General features: G+C 33.0%; 1 protein-coding gene across 1 annotated transcript; it reads right to left on the reverse strand.

Annotated features, from left to right (window-relative positions):
- Positions 1–8,706: 8,706 nt before the first annotated feature.
- On the reverse strand, positions 8,707–15,970 carry LOC130961734 (uncharacterized). Its single transcript, XM_057887729.1, has 15 exons — positions 15,366–15,970; positions 14,708–15,126; positions 14,462–14,555; positions 13,994–14,180; positions 13,643–13,898; positions 12,607–12,822; positions 12,428–12,514; positions 12,207–12,341; positions 11,645–11,758; positions 11,285–11,532; positions 11,074–11,154; positions 10,607–10,838; positions 10,081–10,179; positions 9,774–9,959; positions 8,707–9,129 (listed from the first exon to the last, which is right to left on the reverse strand). Exons 2-15 carry the CDS (start codon positions 15,062–15,064, stop codon positions 9,031–9,033), a joined length of 2,391 nt encoding a protein of 796 aa, XP_057743712.1. The 5' UTR covers positions 15,065–15,126; positions 15,366–15,970; the 3' UTR covers positions 8,707–9,030.
- Between the last annotated feature and the right edge of the window lie 2,464 nt (positions 15,971–18,434).

The raw sequence follows: 18,434 nt of genomic DNA on the forward strand, positions 1-18,434 counted from the left end.
GATCCGAATCAGAAATGTAAACATAATCCATCTCATGACACAGTCGTCCCTCTCTTCTCCATTTAGAAAACCAAAAGTTTTGTTCCAAATTTCAATGCACCAAATAAAACCATCCTTTAAGATATCCTAAACCCGACATATACTCTTCCAAACATAAGATCCCCTGCCTCGAGACTGACTGAAGCAATCATCCTTAGAGAAATGGTATTTCTCTGTCAATAGTTGAACTCATAGTTTGTCAGGATGGTGAAAAAGTTATCAAACTAGCTTTTCAAGAAGATCAATATTAGTTACATAGAAAGTTAACTAGATTCATACCTCTACCATCAGTTAGACCCTTTCATAGAAAGTTCTGCATCATGGATTCTATCTTATTAGTTACATCTTTAGGAAAGAGAGATATCTGTATGTGGTAAGTAGGAATCGCATTCATTACCGAATTGAGCAAACAAAGTCTGCCCGCCTTATTAAGGAATCTCCCTTTCCAGCTGGCTAGCCTTCCCCAAATCTTATTCAGAACATCGTTGAAAGTTGCGCGTGTCACTCAAGAGTGATTAAGGTTCACTCATAAATACTTGTCCAAGTCCTGGATGAATCTGATGAAGGACACTCCGGTAAAAAATTCTTTTCTTGTCGCCAAAATATTCTTAAAATATAACACTTTAAATTTCTTCACATTGACCTTTATTTTATCCCAGAGGATTTGCAGAAGTTTTCTCCAGGGTGTTTGGGTACGGTGTTGAGACCCTAGGATATATAGTTACTTGTACATGAATTAATATGCAATTGTTAATTATAGTTAATCTTAATTAGTTAATCGTAATTATATAGTTACTTGTACATGAATTTTTGCATTGGTAGATCATATGTTGAGCTGAAGAGAATATGCCTCTTTGGCAGACTTAAAAAGTATAGGTCGTATGAACACATTGGTATTCATCATGATAGAAAAGCCTACCAAAGATTTTTTTTTCATCTTTAAAGATTTTCAATTTTCAGAAGCAATTTATAGATTGATTGTATTACCAACAAAATTCTCACCAAGGTCAGCCAAAATGTCCAAATCAAACCCATTTTTTTAATTTTCGGGTGTGTTTCAAAATTTCAGTTAATAGTTAAATTAGTTCTTAAAAGATGGATCATTTTTTAAATTTGTTCTTTAAAAATATTATCAATTAAATTAAATTTTCAAATATTACAAATTAATTATTTTTGTCTTTTCGTCATTTTATTAACAATTTTCATTAATGATTGATGATGTAAAGTGTTAATTGACAACCCAGCATGTCTAATTATATATTGACTAAATATGTCTATAAAAACCTTGCCAAACACATGCCATAGATGGTGCATATGGCATATCCTAAAGAAGATATCAGAAAAGCTGTTAGGTTCAATCAACTCAGCACGTGCATGAAGAGGATCGTGTAGAAATCCAAATCTAAAGAATCATTTGAGAGAGATTGGCACAATTTTATTCAAGAGTATGACATCCACAATTCTAGGTGGCTAAACAGTAATATAATCTCCCGTCTATTGTCGCATGTGTTTGGCATGATTATAGATGTTATTTTATAGTCGATATGGATGTTGCACTTACGGGTTAACATACGCTATTTGCATTTTTTATTTTCTTTATTCATTGGCAGATATGTTTGCCGACCGACACATGTGGGTGCCAGTATTTTCAAGAATAAATTCTAGGCTGGCTTGAGGAGCACACAGCGTAGTAAGAGCATGCATGCAGTTTTCGATAAATATTTAAACAGTAAGAGCTCTTTGTTGTAATTTCTTCGCCATTACCAAACTGTCTTATAGACAAGGAGCAAAAGAAGCTTAAGTATGATGCTGCTGATTTAAGGGGGATTATCCCTTGTGTTTCTAGATCACCAATAGTGAAACAGTTCCAGAGAGAATACACCAACTCTGTTTCGAGACGTTCAGGATCAATTTATAAAAAAAAGGCAAATTGCATCCTCTCCTCAGTCAACCATCATGGCACAAATACAGTGTGTGAAGTTGACCAATAAAAGATGGTGTGCGACATGTTAGTGTATAGCAGATACCAAGTCGTCTATTGCTCGCACTCATCAGAAGTTCAATGTGATTGCTACATGTTCCAATCGGATGGTACTCTATGTTGCTACATTCTTGCTGTTCTTTTGCATTTTTGTATGACAGCGGTGTGCTCACAGTACATTCTATCCCGATGGAATAAGAATGTCAATCAGAGACACACACACATCAAGAGTATCCTTGATATGGACCATTCTGATGACAGCATGATCATTTTTATGGAATTGTGTTCTCATTTTTTTTTTCACAGGAAGCATTTTTGAAAGATTCAAAGTTTAACAGTACTACATATATAAGCTTTAGATTTTAGCAACTACTTTGTACTTTGGTCTTTTGTCTTTATTTTACGTTATCATAATTTGGTGGTTTAGTGGGTTAGTTTTATATATTTTATATACTCCCTTGTTATAACTTAATATACCATTATTAAATAAAATATAATAATAGATTTGGGCCGCTAAAATACAATTTTTTTTATGTTTTTAATCTTTTTTACTTTTATTATTTCTTATTACTATTTAAAATAGAAAATGTTCAGTTAATAATTTGGTCATGATGATAAATCAATGTATTACATAAAGTTTAAAATTAAAGTAGAAAAAGTAGCTCATACACAATAAGATATTTAATTTATTATTTAAAAAAGTAGTTGCCAAACATGCGTATTTAGGCTTTTTTTTTTAAATCCAATAAGATCCTTAAGTATTTCATGAAAACATCCATAAAATCCTGCAATCATATCAATAGTATATACACACACAAACACATCAACTCTAATCTTAATTTATTGTTTGTAGATATTTTTAGCTTATTGTCAAGTATAGCTAACTTATAAAAAAGGTGCATCTTTTTTTTTTTGTTTAAATCCATTAACATCCATATTCCATAAGTATTTCATGATAATATCCCTAAAATTCTGCAATCATATCAATAGTAAATACATATACATATTGATGCGTGAGCATTTTTTCTATACTTTTTTAATAATTTAGATATAGATTTATTGAGTTTTTATTAAATTTTTGTGTTTTAGACCAGTTTTGATGCTACTTTGATTTGCATTATGGTTTTATTATTTTCGGAAAAAATTTGGACAAGTTTGACAAAGTTCGTGCAGAAGAAAAAGAAAGAAAATTGATGCTGTCAAGTTGGCGCTAAATGCCGCTACCTAGCGTTTGGCGCCAGGTGCCTCGTACTTCGGCAAGCTCTCTATGAAGCTGGCGCTAAACGTCATGAATCGGTGTTTAACACCAGGTATCTCATAAAATGTGCCCAGAACCATACGCTAGTGGCGCTAAATGAAGCCTGGCATTTAGGGCCAGTAGCGCGTTTTGGAACTCCATGGAAGGCTTTGTAGCTTTTAGTTTTTAGTTTATAATTAAAATAAAACTAAATCTTTTAGGGTTTTTATTTCATTTTACAAATCAATTAGGATTAGATATAAAAGGAGAAAATATTCAGCACTTCAGGCTCTCTTCTTCGCTCTCTTCCTCATTTCGCACTTTCACACTTTTTCGAACCCTAAGTTTTTCTCTAAGCCGTGAGCAACTAAACCTCCTCTATTAAGGTTAGGAGCTCTGTCTATTTTGATAGATTAATACTATTGTTATTCTACTTTTAATTAATGCATTGATTTAAATTCAAAGATTATTTTCGTTCTTCATCGTAGGAATTAGAGTATATTGAAAGATAACTCTTTTTCTACTTGAATTCTTGTTGAATCTTGGAAAAGTTAACTCACTTGAATAACGGCTTGAAAGTAGTTCCTCATAATTCTCTAATTACTTGGACTTAACGTGATATATGACATATAATCATCTTATCTTTGGGTACTTAGGGTTTGTGTGGCTCATAAACTAATTGGACTTAACCCTTTAATCTAAATTAAGTGACCAAGAAATCGGCGATTGATTAGATTAAAGGAGATTAAATTACTAAGGAATTAGGGTTTAATCAATTAAAGTATGCCATAAATTGAATCTTGCATAATTAAAGTAGTAGCAAGAATTATTAATCCAAAAAAGTAAACACCTCCAAAATCTTAACTGTTTTCTCATATAATTCTCGCAACCCATTCACTGTTTGCTCTCTTAAATTCTCTGAATTACTGTTTAATGCAAATTTGAACCAAACCACTCCTTTTTGCTTGTCTGACTAGCCTAATCATCCAACTATTATTGCTTGATATATTAATTCTCGTGGGATCGATACTCACTCACCTGAGTTATTACTTGGTACGACCTAGTGCACTTACCGGTAAGTTTGTGGTATTCGAAATCCGCAACCACATCTCAATTCTAATCCCAATTTATTGTTTGTAGATATATTTAGCTTCCTGTCAAGTATAGCTAACTTATAAAAAGGGTGCATCCTTTTTTTTTTTAAATCCAATAACATCCATAAGTATTTCATGATAACGTTCATAAAACCCTAAAATCATATTAACAGTAAATACACACACATCAACTCTAATCCCAAGTTATTGTTTATAGTTCTGTTTAGTTTTCTTAGCCCAATCCGCCCTTCGAATCAGTGATCTTATCCTTGAATTCGTCTAAGGGTCTTCAGTCTTTTTTCTTGCCCCTATCATCCACATGGCGACGCAACACATTGATTACACCCTCTACTATACTCCTATAGACATTGTCCTTGCAAATTAGTATGTCAATTACCATTTCCTTTCAAATTTGTTGCAACTGGGTCTGTGATAATAAACAAACGTATATTTGTTTGATATATAATATACAAAATCAAATATAAATTCAGCCATTATAAGTAAAATGCATCAAAAAGAATTATATATTAAATAAGAAAATAAGCATTGGCATATGTTTTGAATTATACTAAACGTCGTCCAAATAGGCATGTTTAATTCATTCTCTGCCAAACTTTTTAGATCTCATATCTCCATCCATTTAATAACATATACGCCACAATCCCACCTATCCAACACAAATAATAAAGAGTCTGTCAATATATTAAAATTTTGTTTCAGTTGTTTTCTTTTTACTTTTTTTTTTTAGTTTTCATCTCGAGCCCACTTACCCATTTGGCTATTTTGAGATCATTGTTTCATAGCAACACTTGAAACCCTTAGCTGTGAATTCTACACTTTGGTCTACAGTTGCAGCCAACTCTTGCGGAAGAAAACCCTACAACAAGCCAAATAGAAAAAGAAGGGAAGAAAACTAAAAAACATACAATAGAAAGTAACAAGTAACAACCATAAAAAACATCAACAATTCTATTCTCACTTAAAATATATTTATCTATTTTCTTTTGCTGCTCGGAGTCTGGCTCACTGTACATGAAATCTAACACCCATAGATTATCAATATCCCGGTGGAGTATATATAGCCACCAGTGATCATTTTGACACATTGGAACAAACCACCTCATTGTTGAAAAAGCATATTAGCATATAGTTTTTTTTATCAAATGCTTGCAATGAAAAGAAGATTTTGTGTATAGATGATAAGTAATTATGTGAATTACTTACATATTCTATTTGTTTCGCCTTTCCCGCATCGAACCAATGCCCACAACCTATGAACCCACTAAGGACAGGGACAAATCCTGTGTTTGTACCCACACATCATTCAATATTATCATCAGTCAATATTAGCGCCTGCAAACCCATTTATGATTATTTAAACACCTAAGCCAATAAGGAAGAGTGATTGCTCATAACTAAAGATTTTGTATATCTTTAAAATTATCCTTTACCGAGGCAATTGTGGGGATTAATTAATATTAAGTGTTTAAGGACAGATTGCACTAACCATTAATTTCGGCGAAATACAATGAAAATCCATGCAAAATCTTGCGTTGTTCGAAGCATTGAACATGGCACAACAATAATCAACCACCTGAATAGAATAAAAACAATGCATTTCACACCACTTTAATGCACAATATATACTCACCAAATTTTGGCGTGTTTTTGTTCAGTTTTACCGTATCGCTTACTCTTCTATGTCAGTCGAATGATTGCAAGTCCGCTTGCCATAGCTGAACATCATCACCATTCTGAATCCATGCGAGCAGGGTATGCTGTGTAGCCCTACGATCTATCGTCCACATGTACATCCTTTTTATGTCATCACCTGTAGGCCTTGCAGCACCCCCTGATGGCATTGGTGTTTTCACCACATCTTCTGATTTCCTTATATTTTCTAGTGCTTTGGGTTCCGGCATCACATTTGGTCCGTCTATTATCGAAGATCTGGGCGATGAGTCTAGTATGTGCATCTGAGTGATGCCAAGCGAGAATGATGGGATTGAAAATTCAAACTGAATTGAGCCCTTCTCCAAAATTCCTGCACATTAATTAGCACTTAATTCGTTTTAATTTAGTGTCTATTGTAAGTTCTCGTGCAAGTCTTTTATACTTTAGTTTAGTAGAAAGCATGTATTTCCAAAAGGATTTTAGCACATACTAAGGTAAAGAAATCAGAGTAACATTCATAAGATTATATAGATAACATCATTTGTTGATTACACATAACACCCGAAAAAGTAGAAAAGCATCAAAAGTAAAAGTTCATGCACCTACTATAAATATCAATATTTCATATTAAGGCTAAACTCAACTAACTTGCCTTTTCTCTGAAGTAGGGGTGGCAATGGGGCGGGTAGGGGCGGGTTTTTGCTCTACCCGACCCCGTCCTGCTCAACAAAAACCCGCATCGAACCCGCCCCGCTTCTACCCGCGGCTCGCCCCGCCCCTGCGGGTACCCGCCCCAATAATTATTAAATCCAAAAAATAAAATAAAATTTTAAAAATTATATAACCATTATTTACATTCATAACATAAATTAAAGTAAAAATTTAAATATGATACAATATTATTAATCATTTTACTAATTATTTTATATATATTACATATATTATATATTAAAATATATATATTTATATATCTATTATATATACCGGGACGGGTAGGGGCGGGTTTAACCTAAACCCGACCCCGCCCCGCCCCGCCCAAGAACCCGCCCTGAACGGGTAGGGGCGGGTGGGTACCCGCGGATTCGGGTAGTGTTGCCACCCCTACTCTGAAGACCCTTCATTAATATTATCATCTGTTGCCTTTGCAATAGGTGTATCCGGCATAGTCTCATCTCTCGTGGGCGTTTTTTTATATGTTTTCTTGATACACACTGTATTCCCCCAATACATCTTTTTTTAGAATATTGACTGCAATTTTCGTTTAAATAAATTGGAAGTTGAGTAACTAAAAGAGATAATAAAAAGAGCACCTAACACAAATCTAATTCGATCATGTAAATCTAGTATGCTCAAATATATAAATGATTTTAATTTGAAAGTTTTTCCAAAACTTTTGGGTGCAGAGTAAAATAAAGAATGAATAGTAACATCCACAATTCCAAATAGTTAACATTCATAAGGCCACATGAATAACATCATGTGTCAAACATACATAACATCTGAATCAAAATAACAAATATTAGCTATTCGAACTCCTATTCAAAATAACTAGTATTAGCATTAGTAAAATCTTTATTCATTTGCAATAACGCTAAACAAATTATCATACAACTTATATATTAACCCAAAGCCGCTGATTAACAAAGTATTAAAGTATGCCTATGAGGTAGAGTAGAAATGACGTTATATATATATATATATATATATATATATATATTAATCCATCAATACTCACATAAGTTTTAAAGTTATTAGTTTATGAAGTGAACAATTAAAAAATAAAAAGATACATTTAAATGTGTAAAGTCAATTGCCATGTACAGCATAAGTAATTCCAATACTGTTTTAATGATAAAGTAGATATTTATGGAGAAAAAAGTTAAAGATAAATCTACAAATTAGAAAAATGATATCACACTTCTAAAATTAATTTTAAAATATTAATTATAATTTCTATCTTTAGCAACTAAGCTCAACATTATATCTAGAAAATGTATATTAAAATTACTATATATATGGTATAACTTTATACACAACTGTAATAATTAATTATTTTAACACAGATGCCTAAATTAAAAAAAAAATTTGATACTAGTTTACTATTAAAAAAAGATAGGTTAGAGCAATAAAATTTTATGCAACCATCTCATCATCTCCACCCACAAAACACCATTTATGCAACCAAAAAATTAGGACACAACGGTGTTTCCTTCTCCGCAAACCCTTCACTGCGAAATAAAGATTAAAAATTTTATCTTTTTTATCCCACCCAAACATATGCAACATTAACGAAGTACTTTTATGCCAATTGATTGGAACATGCAAATAGATAATATACCTTTATAAGTAGAAGACAATGATATGTGATACTCTGATTATAAAGTTCTAGATTTTTCTTTTTTCTGCTTTTTTCGTTCTTTCTTGTGAGATTATGGTTGAAATAGAATAGGAAAAATATGAATTTTTTGAATGTTAATTTTTTGGAGCAAAATTACATTTTAATGGGTAAAAATCTAATTGAGAGATGTTAGAAATTTAATTTAAAAAACTGAAATTGATTTTAGGAAAGAATTAATGACACCAAGCTTTCAGAGAAAAGTGAGTGATAAAGAAGTGTATGTTATTCATGCACTTATAAGAGAATAAGATTCTTTTATGATATTTCTATATTGTATATAATTCTTTGACAACCTAGTATCACCATATTAAATATGTTTAGAAGCATGCAAATATTACACTAGAAAACGAACAATCAATAAATAGACTACCAAAATAACGTAGCAGTTATTATTTACCAAAATTTATTCATTGATGATAATTTACATTAACACGGATTGCTAAATGCACTTTTACGTGCATGCATTTATGTTGAAAGTGGGAAAAAGAATCACATACGTCCACCCTTTGTTGAATGATGTACTGTATACTTCTATTGGAGACTTGCCTCCTTAGTATCTTCATCCATTTAATCCTTTCAAATAACCTTCTCACATTAGTCAAGATCCTCAGTTTGTGCTTGCAAGACACTGCTTAGGTAATCCAAATTCCTTTTCATGGAGAACTTGTTTCCTCCATGGGTCATTGTGTAACTTGTAATGCAAAACCTTGTTTCAACAAACATTCATGTCAGTATAACTGTTTCCTTTATAATGGCAAATGTGTAAATTGCGATGGATATTAGAGTGGATCCCTCAACAATGACTTTGTCACGTGTGATCTCTGACCATTCATTTAAGAGACGAGACAGAGATAAAACATGTGACTTAAGAAAATATAGATGGCAAAATCATGTGAAAATTCAACATGAGTATATTGGATCCATCCCAGTGATACTTAACCTATAATGAAAGTCAAGTGTCACATAACAAAATAGTTTAATTTTGATGCATCGATGATATAAATATTTTTTCTAATTACATCCATTCTTTTAGATGACCATTCAGGCGATCAATGTAAAAAGGAGTTATTGCTGATGTGACATTACGTAATTGGACATATGTATCTTAACAAAAGAGTTTAATTTTAATGCACTAATGGTATAAAACGTTTTACACAATTGTCCAATCATATCCGTTCTTTTGAATTACCATTCAACATTCTTTGCAACAAATTTATTCCTCCATTGAAAACTTGTTTTTCTATCAAGTAATCAAAGATTTTGAGTATGATGAAAATAAAGTTGCTCTTATGACTTGCATATGTAAGGTGCATTAAAATTTAAAAGTTTGACAAAAAGGAAGATAAAAACCTGTATGAAGGTGGCTAAGGCATCATCTTCTGTCAATTTTACAAATTCGATGGCCCAATCATCAACGTGTCCGAAAGCAGCTTTTTGCCTTTCAGCTTCAAGCATAACAGCATCACGGTACACGAATCTTTGCCAGATTTTCTGAACATTTGCCAGCTTGAATTCGATTTCTGTGTCATTGAATCCCTGAAAGAAGCAACACATCACGAACCATTCAGAACAACCTTTGCTTAAGAATGCATAAATTGTCCCATCAACAACAATGCATGAAATAAGCCATAAAAAAACAGGTAACAAATTAACAAACCCGAAGAAGCTTTATCAAGTTAGGAAGTTCATCTTCAGGTAACCGAACTGCGAAGCTGTCATAGTTGAGCACATTCTCATATGGCAGGAAAATTCCATCCTGCAGCACAGATAAACAAGGCAAAAGACTGCAATCATTCATCATTTCGTTAATTTTGAAATATAAACAAATTTCAGATCATTATCATGAATATAAACAAATAGCACTCTCATCTCTAATTGATAGGGCTGAATTATTCATGGGTCTGAGAACCAAACCGAACCAGCCAATTTTACCAGGTTAGTTAGAAATCGACCACTAAATTGGTCCGGTTCAGAGTAAAAACCAGTTGTAGGATAAGCAATAAAAACAAGGTCAAAAAACCGATAAACCGATTGAACTGATTTGGTTTTAATTGGTTTTTTAGCCGTTAACTGATTTAACCATTCAGTACCAAACTGTCTTATAGATTCTATTGACAAGGAGCAAAAGAAGTACAATTCTTAAGTAGATTCTATTAAGAACGAGAAGAAGTATTATTTACTACCTGAATGACCACAGGAATGCACCCTTGCAAGATACTGTCCTCCATGCGACCGCTCCAACCGTCACCAGGCAGCACGCCGCAGAAAACAGAAGTTGCTAGATCAGCATGATAGTTCTCAGAACGCAACGGGGTCACAATGATGTCATCAGCATGCTGTTTTCCAAGCTTTCCATCCTTGTTAGGACTTGATCCAAATTCTTTAGCAAGTTTCTGTCGTATACCCATGCTATACCTGCAGTATTTCCAAAAAACTTGAAGCCGCATGTTCCGTAACATTGCAATAATTACCAACAAATATAGCCAATCACGTTTGTTAACAAGAAAGTGAGAAATCATTCAATTTCATACAAAATTTTGGGCGAAAGTTTGTAGATTATTGACTAGGGACAATGTGAATGTTCTTTGAAGAGAAATGAATCATACTACAGATGCCTCTAAAATTCCAGAAACTTCTCCAGTTAACTTACGAATCTTCTGGTCTTCCATGAGCATAAGCTGGACCAAGATTACCATTGAAGTAGAACAATGTCTTCCGCTTCTCGCGGGGCCTGAAGTCAAACCATAATATGTTTGAGTTCTTTGATTTCATGAACTTTAAGGAAATAGCACTTGAAATTCAACCAGCATGACAAGAAAGGAAAGCAAATGACTAACAGTTAATGTATTGACAAATTTTACCGATCCCAAAGTTTTGCAGTCAACACATTAGCATCCGGAACTTTCCATGCAGGTAGCACAAGATCTTTGTCGGGGTCAAAACATGGATGGATGCCTCTCCGTTCGGAAGAAATATTATCCCAGTTGTCAGCCCAATAGGCCGTGGTTGAATGGTTATGTTTTGAGTTTGTGTTTCCCCAATGAACTAACATCATGCTGTTCCATATCTCCTTAGGGGCATAGCAAGCACCTTCATCCCATGAAAAAAACTGCCTTCAAAAACAAAAGTGACAACATTAGCACATGCTTCAAGCAATCTAATACAGTTAACATTACTTCAATAACAAAACTTCGACGTAGAAAAACAAATCTTAGACATACCCAGATATGATCCCTTCCTGATGAGCGATTCCAATATGAGTATTCCTCAACAATGTGTTTATATGCATTCTTATAATATTCCAACGTGAGAGAGCTTCTCAATCCCGAATGATCCTAGCGTTATAAAAGAAAACAAAGTAAAAGTTGTGAGAAGTAATTAGTGTTAAACATGGAGTTTTTAGCTAACACATGATAAATATATCTGTATAATACAAAAAAAGATCTACAACCACATAGTAAAAGGTAATTGAATGTTTCTATCCTTCTTCCATCCTTTTACAGAATATATTGAAGCTCCTAACAAGGGAAAAGAATATTAGATGCAACTCTATTTACCCTTTTGAAATTATTACTTATGTTTATTTAGTCATTAATAGAGAGCAAATCCATGTGACATAGACATTAGGATTGTACCAATCTTCCAAAAATAGCAATTTTGTAACTCAGAAGACTATCAACATAAATAAAATGTACATGCTTGAAAGTTGAAACTCTTTTAGTCTTTCTAATACATATGCCACGTGCAACAAGATACAACAGCATAGTGGTTAATGCAATATACCTGCATACTCAAGTGAGGAGCGTCATCGGCACGAGTTATGATACATGAATCAAGAACAGGAACAAAGAAAAAATCGGCTTCTTCACCATTTAGTGTTCGGTGAGGACTACCTAAGATGCTCTCGTAAAGTGCTATCTGTAAATAATCGGAAGTTATAAATATATTTCGATAGTTCTAAATTTGATCAACTGAAATGCTCTAACCTAAACTTCATAAAATACCTGGGAACCATACAGTTGCTCTGTCCATATTGTTTGATTATGGTCATTATAAATTCTATTAACACACTCTAACTTAAAATGGCGTCCCTGTAAGAATGAAGAGGAAGAAAATTAAAACTAAAAAGCACCAAAACTAGCTCTCCGGAGATAACCAAGATTGACAACCGGCTGATCCTAACCTCAAGGAGGAGGCTGTTGAACTCGGGGGGCAAATCATAAACATATATAAGAGGCCTTTTCTTTGCCACCTTTGTGTTGAGATTGACAATTTTTCCACTAACATGAAGATCATCAGGAATTTCAATCTTAGCAGGTTGAAGCCAACTCGGCCAATCTCGTATAGAAGATATCACAGATGGCACACTGCAATCTACTCCATACCACCCATTGTTACACTGAAAATCATTAAATTCAGTTTATTTAAGTTTATTGGGATGAAGAGAAAATTCATAAAGGAACCCCCCATAATCCAGAAAATAATAATAATAATAAAAGAGCGAAAAGACCAGGAAGAAAATAGACAAACAAAAAACAAAATTTCAAATCCCTCATCATGTCATCTAGAGATAACCTGAAAAAGGCCATCAACCTTGCACGAAATAGATGAAAGCCAAAAAATCTCATCCCAGAATAGTAACTAACTGACTTTATACGCAAAAGTTACCCCTGAAAAACCTTTCAATATGATTTAAATGAAATTAGACACTATTTTGATAGAGACATAAACCTGGAATTTAGGTTTCAAAGACTTTCCATACATATAATTTTAGATCAATATCAAGTGGAACAACTTCATGTTATAGGCTTCTTATTTATATATAAAAGTGCCCTCAGAACTGAAAATGAATCACACACAAATCCTCAAAAATTGAAAATGCATATCTAGAGGAGGCAAACTATTATTAATCTACAGAATTCTTCTATAAATATCCCATTTCATCTCTAAAGTTTATTCTCCTTCTAACATCAAGTTAATTTGTTTCTAAATAGAGAAACGTTGGCAGCAAAATTAGGAAAATTTGACACTTTTTTCTCAAAATGAACCTACATTTTCTAAAATAAAATTTTTAATCAAATATGTTTTAGTAGTATTTTATTTTCTATGAGCCAATCTCTACAACCACAACAAACAAAAACATTACAGTTTACTGTGTTTTTCTTCTAGAAACAAGTCAGACAGCAAAAACACATTTCACATTAATTCACAAGAATCACCTGACAAAAGCCGCCCCGACAGTGGCCATGTCCAGAGCACTGATTGATGCAAACAGATTCCACAGCCGTCTCGCATAGTGTGCCCCAAAGACCATCATATTTGCAGTCACATTCTCCTTTGATTTTCGCCTTGCCAGCATAGAATTCAGCTGGGTCCACATTACACCAACCGTGTACACTACTGTTAGTTGAGAACACATCTTGGTCTACTTTGGCCCAATCCACTATTTTGGGACCATCGGGTTCAGAAGGTGGACTGAAGTAGATGTAAGATGTAAGCATTGTGACTTAAAATGGTACTCATGCAAAAGATAGTTAATGAAATTCAATTAGGAATTTGAACTTCCATACTTAAATTGAAATCCGCATGTTTCTGCCAGTGGTCGATTTGGGTATTTTGTGCCTTCACCACAGAAGCACATTGCTCTCGTTTTGTCACAGTTGGCTGGGCAAATTGAGACAACCCATCGACCAAATGGGGCCTCTTGTGATCCTGGGTAGTTACATTCCAATTCCATTTTCTCAGTGCATCCTTCTCCTGTCACCACATAAAATAGTATAACATTCAGACCCAAAAAAAAATATTTAATATGTTCTGTGCAATATATCCAAACATATGTAGAAAATGATATAAACAAGCTCCGTAATTTTTCTGTAAAACAACTCAGGAGATCCTTGAGCTAGAAATTGTGTCTGATTTATGAGTCACCAGAAAATGTGTATGAGAGCTAATGTGCTAAGTCATCTTCCACTATCTGCTGCTTCTCATTAAAGATCATGTATCAGGTCAAGAAAGTGAAAGGAAGGAACAGAACTAACCAGTATAACCGTGAAAGCATCGACATTGTCCCAATTCTCGATTACAAACGCCCAAGCCACTGCAATCATTTTTGCAGTTATTGCCACCTATAATCTGTTAATAGACCACAATCACAACCATATATGTTTAGTGAAACTACCAACTACCTGAAACACAAAATTCCTTATTCAAAAACAAAAAAGAAGTCAATGATCTAAACATGAAATGGGAAAACAAGGTAAAGCTGTATAGGTATCCCTTGTCACCTCAGTAATGTTGACCTCCCTTTTTACAGAATCGCACCCAGCAAGCCACCGGCCAATCTCAGCCTTCCATGGTGCCCCTCGATAAACAACAGCTTCATGCAAATCAGCTGGGAACTGATGCTTCAGATCAATAACCGGCTCTTCCTTCTCAAGGTTGATCGGAAATTCAGCCGATGCATTGGTTGGTGGGATGCAAGAATCTTGAGCAAGCTTAAAGTAATTGAAAGAAGGGGTCAAAGGGAACAAGAACAGATGCACAACAGAAACCAAAGCCAAAACCGAAGCAATTGTTGCTACAAGTGACCAAGAGCATCGCCGTTTCTTCACATTTACCAAATCTAACAAGTCTCTTGCCATACTATACAAATCCTCTACACTACAAAATACACTTTACCAATTCATCACCTTGACACCATAACCTGAAATAACAACACCACCACCATCAATGCAAACAAAGAGCATAGCCATTACAAGGATCGACTAAACCAGAATTGAACCATAAAGAGTACCCCAACTCACTACTATTAATGGATTCTTTATTTCAACACACAAGTTACATAAAACAACAATTTGAATTCAACAAAACAAAAGCGCAACTACAAGAAACTGATCCCACATTCAAGAGTGATGTTCAAACATTTCTAGACAATTGACTCACCTTTCCCGGATCTGAAGCCAAAGAAATGATCCAAAACAGAGAAACCTCATACACAAGAATGAAAATGAAGCCACCCCAGAAGGAGCAAATTCAGCAAAAGATTCACACAGTGGAAGGGGACCACCCAAATTAATAGATGAATCCAATTTCAACACAAATAAAGAAAAGAAGCTCCTTTCTTTAATTTCCTCTAGAGAATTTGTGCGAGTCACGTTTTTGGTCAATGGGGTTGGAAAAAAACAATGCTTTTCTTCATTTTTTTTCTGGAGTTTTTTTCGAGCAAGTGTGAGAACCCAAGTTGTCAAACTTATATTAAATTTGAGACAACACAGCGACTGTTTCGTTCTGCACATGTTAACATTCTGGTTGGTATGATTCTTTTTTCAATTTTTCCTTTCGGGTCAACAATTAGAAAAAGATAAACGGTGTTGTTTTGGTTTCGTAGAACAGGAACCAGAAAAGTGGATCGGATTTGTAATTTGTGAATTGTGACAAGAAAACAAAAAGAGGGGGAATCCGAATTTCAGTGATTCACATTTCACTGATTACCGATTATTTCTTTTACTGCAAAAGCCGCCAAGGTTTCGCTCTCCATCGAGTTTGAAACCAACTAGTTGCAATTGAAATTGCATTTATTGCCCTAAAAGGATTTTTGCATTAAGATTTACAAAAAAAAAAAAATTGGTAACCAAATTTAGGAACAAAATGGGCCAAAACCTTCTATTTTTAACTTTATTTAATGAGATGAGCAAAATTTAATTATTATTCTTTCACGCGCTTATTTTTTTATTGCAATATTTATTATATATAAAAACATTAATTATATATATTAAATAGTATATTACTATATTATAATAACAAAAAAAACACATTTTTTATTTATGTAATATTTAATTTTTTTCTTTTATCAAAGATAAAGAGATTCGTACTCACGATCTTTTAGGTGAGTATAAAAAGACTATGTCATTTGAACTATAATTCATTGGCATGTAATATTTATATATTCATACACATAATTTTCATAATTAATATATTTTTACAATTAATATTAGGTAATTCTAAACTATATTTTATTATATATTTTAAATTATTTCACATATGCACTAATAAATCAAGATTCAAAATCTTTTAATTTTTTTTTGAAGACATTATATATTTAAATCAACGTATAGTTTTTTAAATTACCGTCTTTGATTGATAATTCAAAACTTTGTTTCATATTTTTCAAAGTGAAATAATTTATTCTGATTTATATATATTTTAAATTTTACTATAATTAGATTTAAAAAAAAAATGTCAAATACTTAAATTAATTTATTCAATTAACAAATTTACTCGTAACATTTATAAGTTCATACACATAACATCCATACTCCATAGTTAGGTAAAGTTAGGGGTGTTCATGGTGCAGTTTGGTTCGGTTTTAAGAAAAAAAGTCATCCGATCTGAACGCTTAATTTATGTGCGGTGCGATTTGGATTGGATGATCTTTTTTTGGAAATCCGATCCGATTACAAGCGGTTTGGATCGGTTTGGATTTGCAGTTTTTTAAATAAAAAAATTAAATACATATAAAAAGTCTCAACATCAAATTTTAAATAACCAACAATGACATAACAAGTCTTAGCAATATCTTAAAAAGCCAACGATAACATAACAACAAAAATAAAATTATAGGTTAGTTAAAATAAATAAATAAATAATAATATTTTGAACATAAAATATTTATTAAATAATAATAATACATGAATAATAGAAAAGTGTATAACAAATTGAACATGATATAAGTATAATTGTAAATAAAATAATAATATTATAGCACATTGTGCGATTTGGATTGAATTAGATCGGTTATGAAAAATAGATCCGAAATCCGATTCAATCCAGCAATTTGCAAAAAATAGAATCCAATCAAATCCGAATTAGTGTGGTTTTAATCGGTTTTCGGTTTGGATTGGATTGGATGAGCAGTTTAATTTGGATCGGTTTGGATTTGAACACCCCTAAGTAAAGTACACATAACATCCAAAATTTCATATTAATAATATCCATAATTTCATACTCATAACATTCATAATTTCATATATATAATATCCATAATTAACAAATTTTTACAATTAATATTACTAAATTTTAAACTATGTGTCTTGTTATATATTTCAAATTATCTTACTTGTACACCAAAAAGATCATAATTTTAATATTTTTTATTTACTATTCAAACGTATCCTTATTTATTAATTTTAATATAACGAGTTAATAATTATTTTTAAAATTTTATTTCTTAATTTTTGTTTATATTTTATAATAGTCTATATAAAAAAATATGAGTTGTGTAACAAAAGTCATTAAATTCTCTAATTTAACATCCATACTTTTATATGTATAATTGGTGCACGAAATTGCAATTACACTTTTGCAATCCGCACAACTAACCAGCAAGTGCACTAGGTCGTCCAAGTAATACCTTACGTGAGTAAGGGTCGAATCTAACAGAGATTGTTGGCTTGAAGCAAACTATGGTTATCTTATTATTCTTAGTCAGGATATAATATCAATAATAATTTTTAGTTTTAATTGTAAAAAGTAAAAGAGCATGAAATAAATACTTATTATGCAGTAATGGAGAATATGTTGGAGTTTTGGAGATGCTTTGTCCTCTGAATTCTTGCAACATAATGCTTTCTCACTTTCATAAATGCAAGGCTCCTTCCATGGCAAGCTGTATGTCGGGTATCACCATTATCAATTGCTACTTTCCATCCTCTCAGTGAAAATGGTCCAAATGCTCTGTCACAGCACGGCTAATCATCTGTTGGTTCTCGATCATGTCGGAATAGGATCCATTGATCCTTTTGCGTCTGTCACTACGCCCAACACTCGCGAGTTTGAAGCTCGTCACAGTCATCCAATCCCAGAATCCTACTCGGAATACCACAGACAAGGTTTAGACTTTCCGGATTCTCATGAATGCCGCCATCAATTCTAGCTTATATCACGAAGATTCTGATTAAGGAATCTAAGAGATACTCATTCAATCTAATGTAGAATGGAGGTGGTTATCAGGCA

Source organism: Arachis stenosperma, chromosome 2, assembly GCF_014773155.1.
Source record: "Arachis stenosperma cultivar V10309 chromosome 2, arast.V10309.gnm1.PFL2, whole genome shotgun sequence".
Lineage (NCBI taxonomy): Eukaryota > Viridiplantae > Streptophyta > Magnoliopsida > Fabales > Fabaceae > Arachis > Arachis stenosperma.

Bases quoted from the DNA above. Each gene is read 5' to 3' on its own strand.
- LOC130961734 (XM_057887729.1), bottom strand. From the start codon at position 15,064: ATGGCAAGAGACTTGTTAGATTTGGTAAATGTGAAGAAACGGCGATGC. The intron at 14,556-14,707 runs GTGACAAGGGAT...GTCTATTAACAG, and splicing joins GGGAGGTCAACATTACTGAG to ATTATAGGTGGCAATAACTG. The intron at 14,181-14,461 runs GTTAGTTCTGTT...ATGTGGTGACAG, and splicing joins ATGCTTTCACGGTTATACTG to GAGAAGGATGCACTGAGAAA.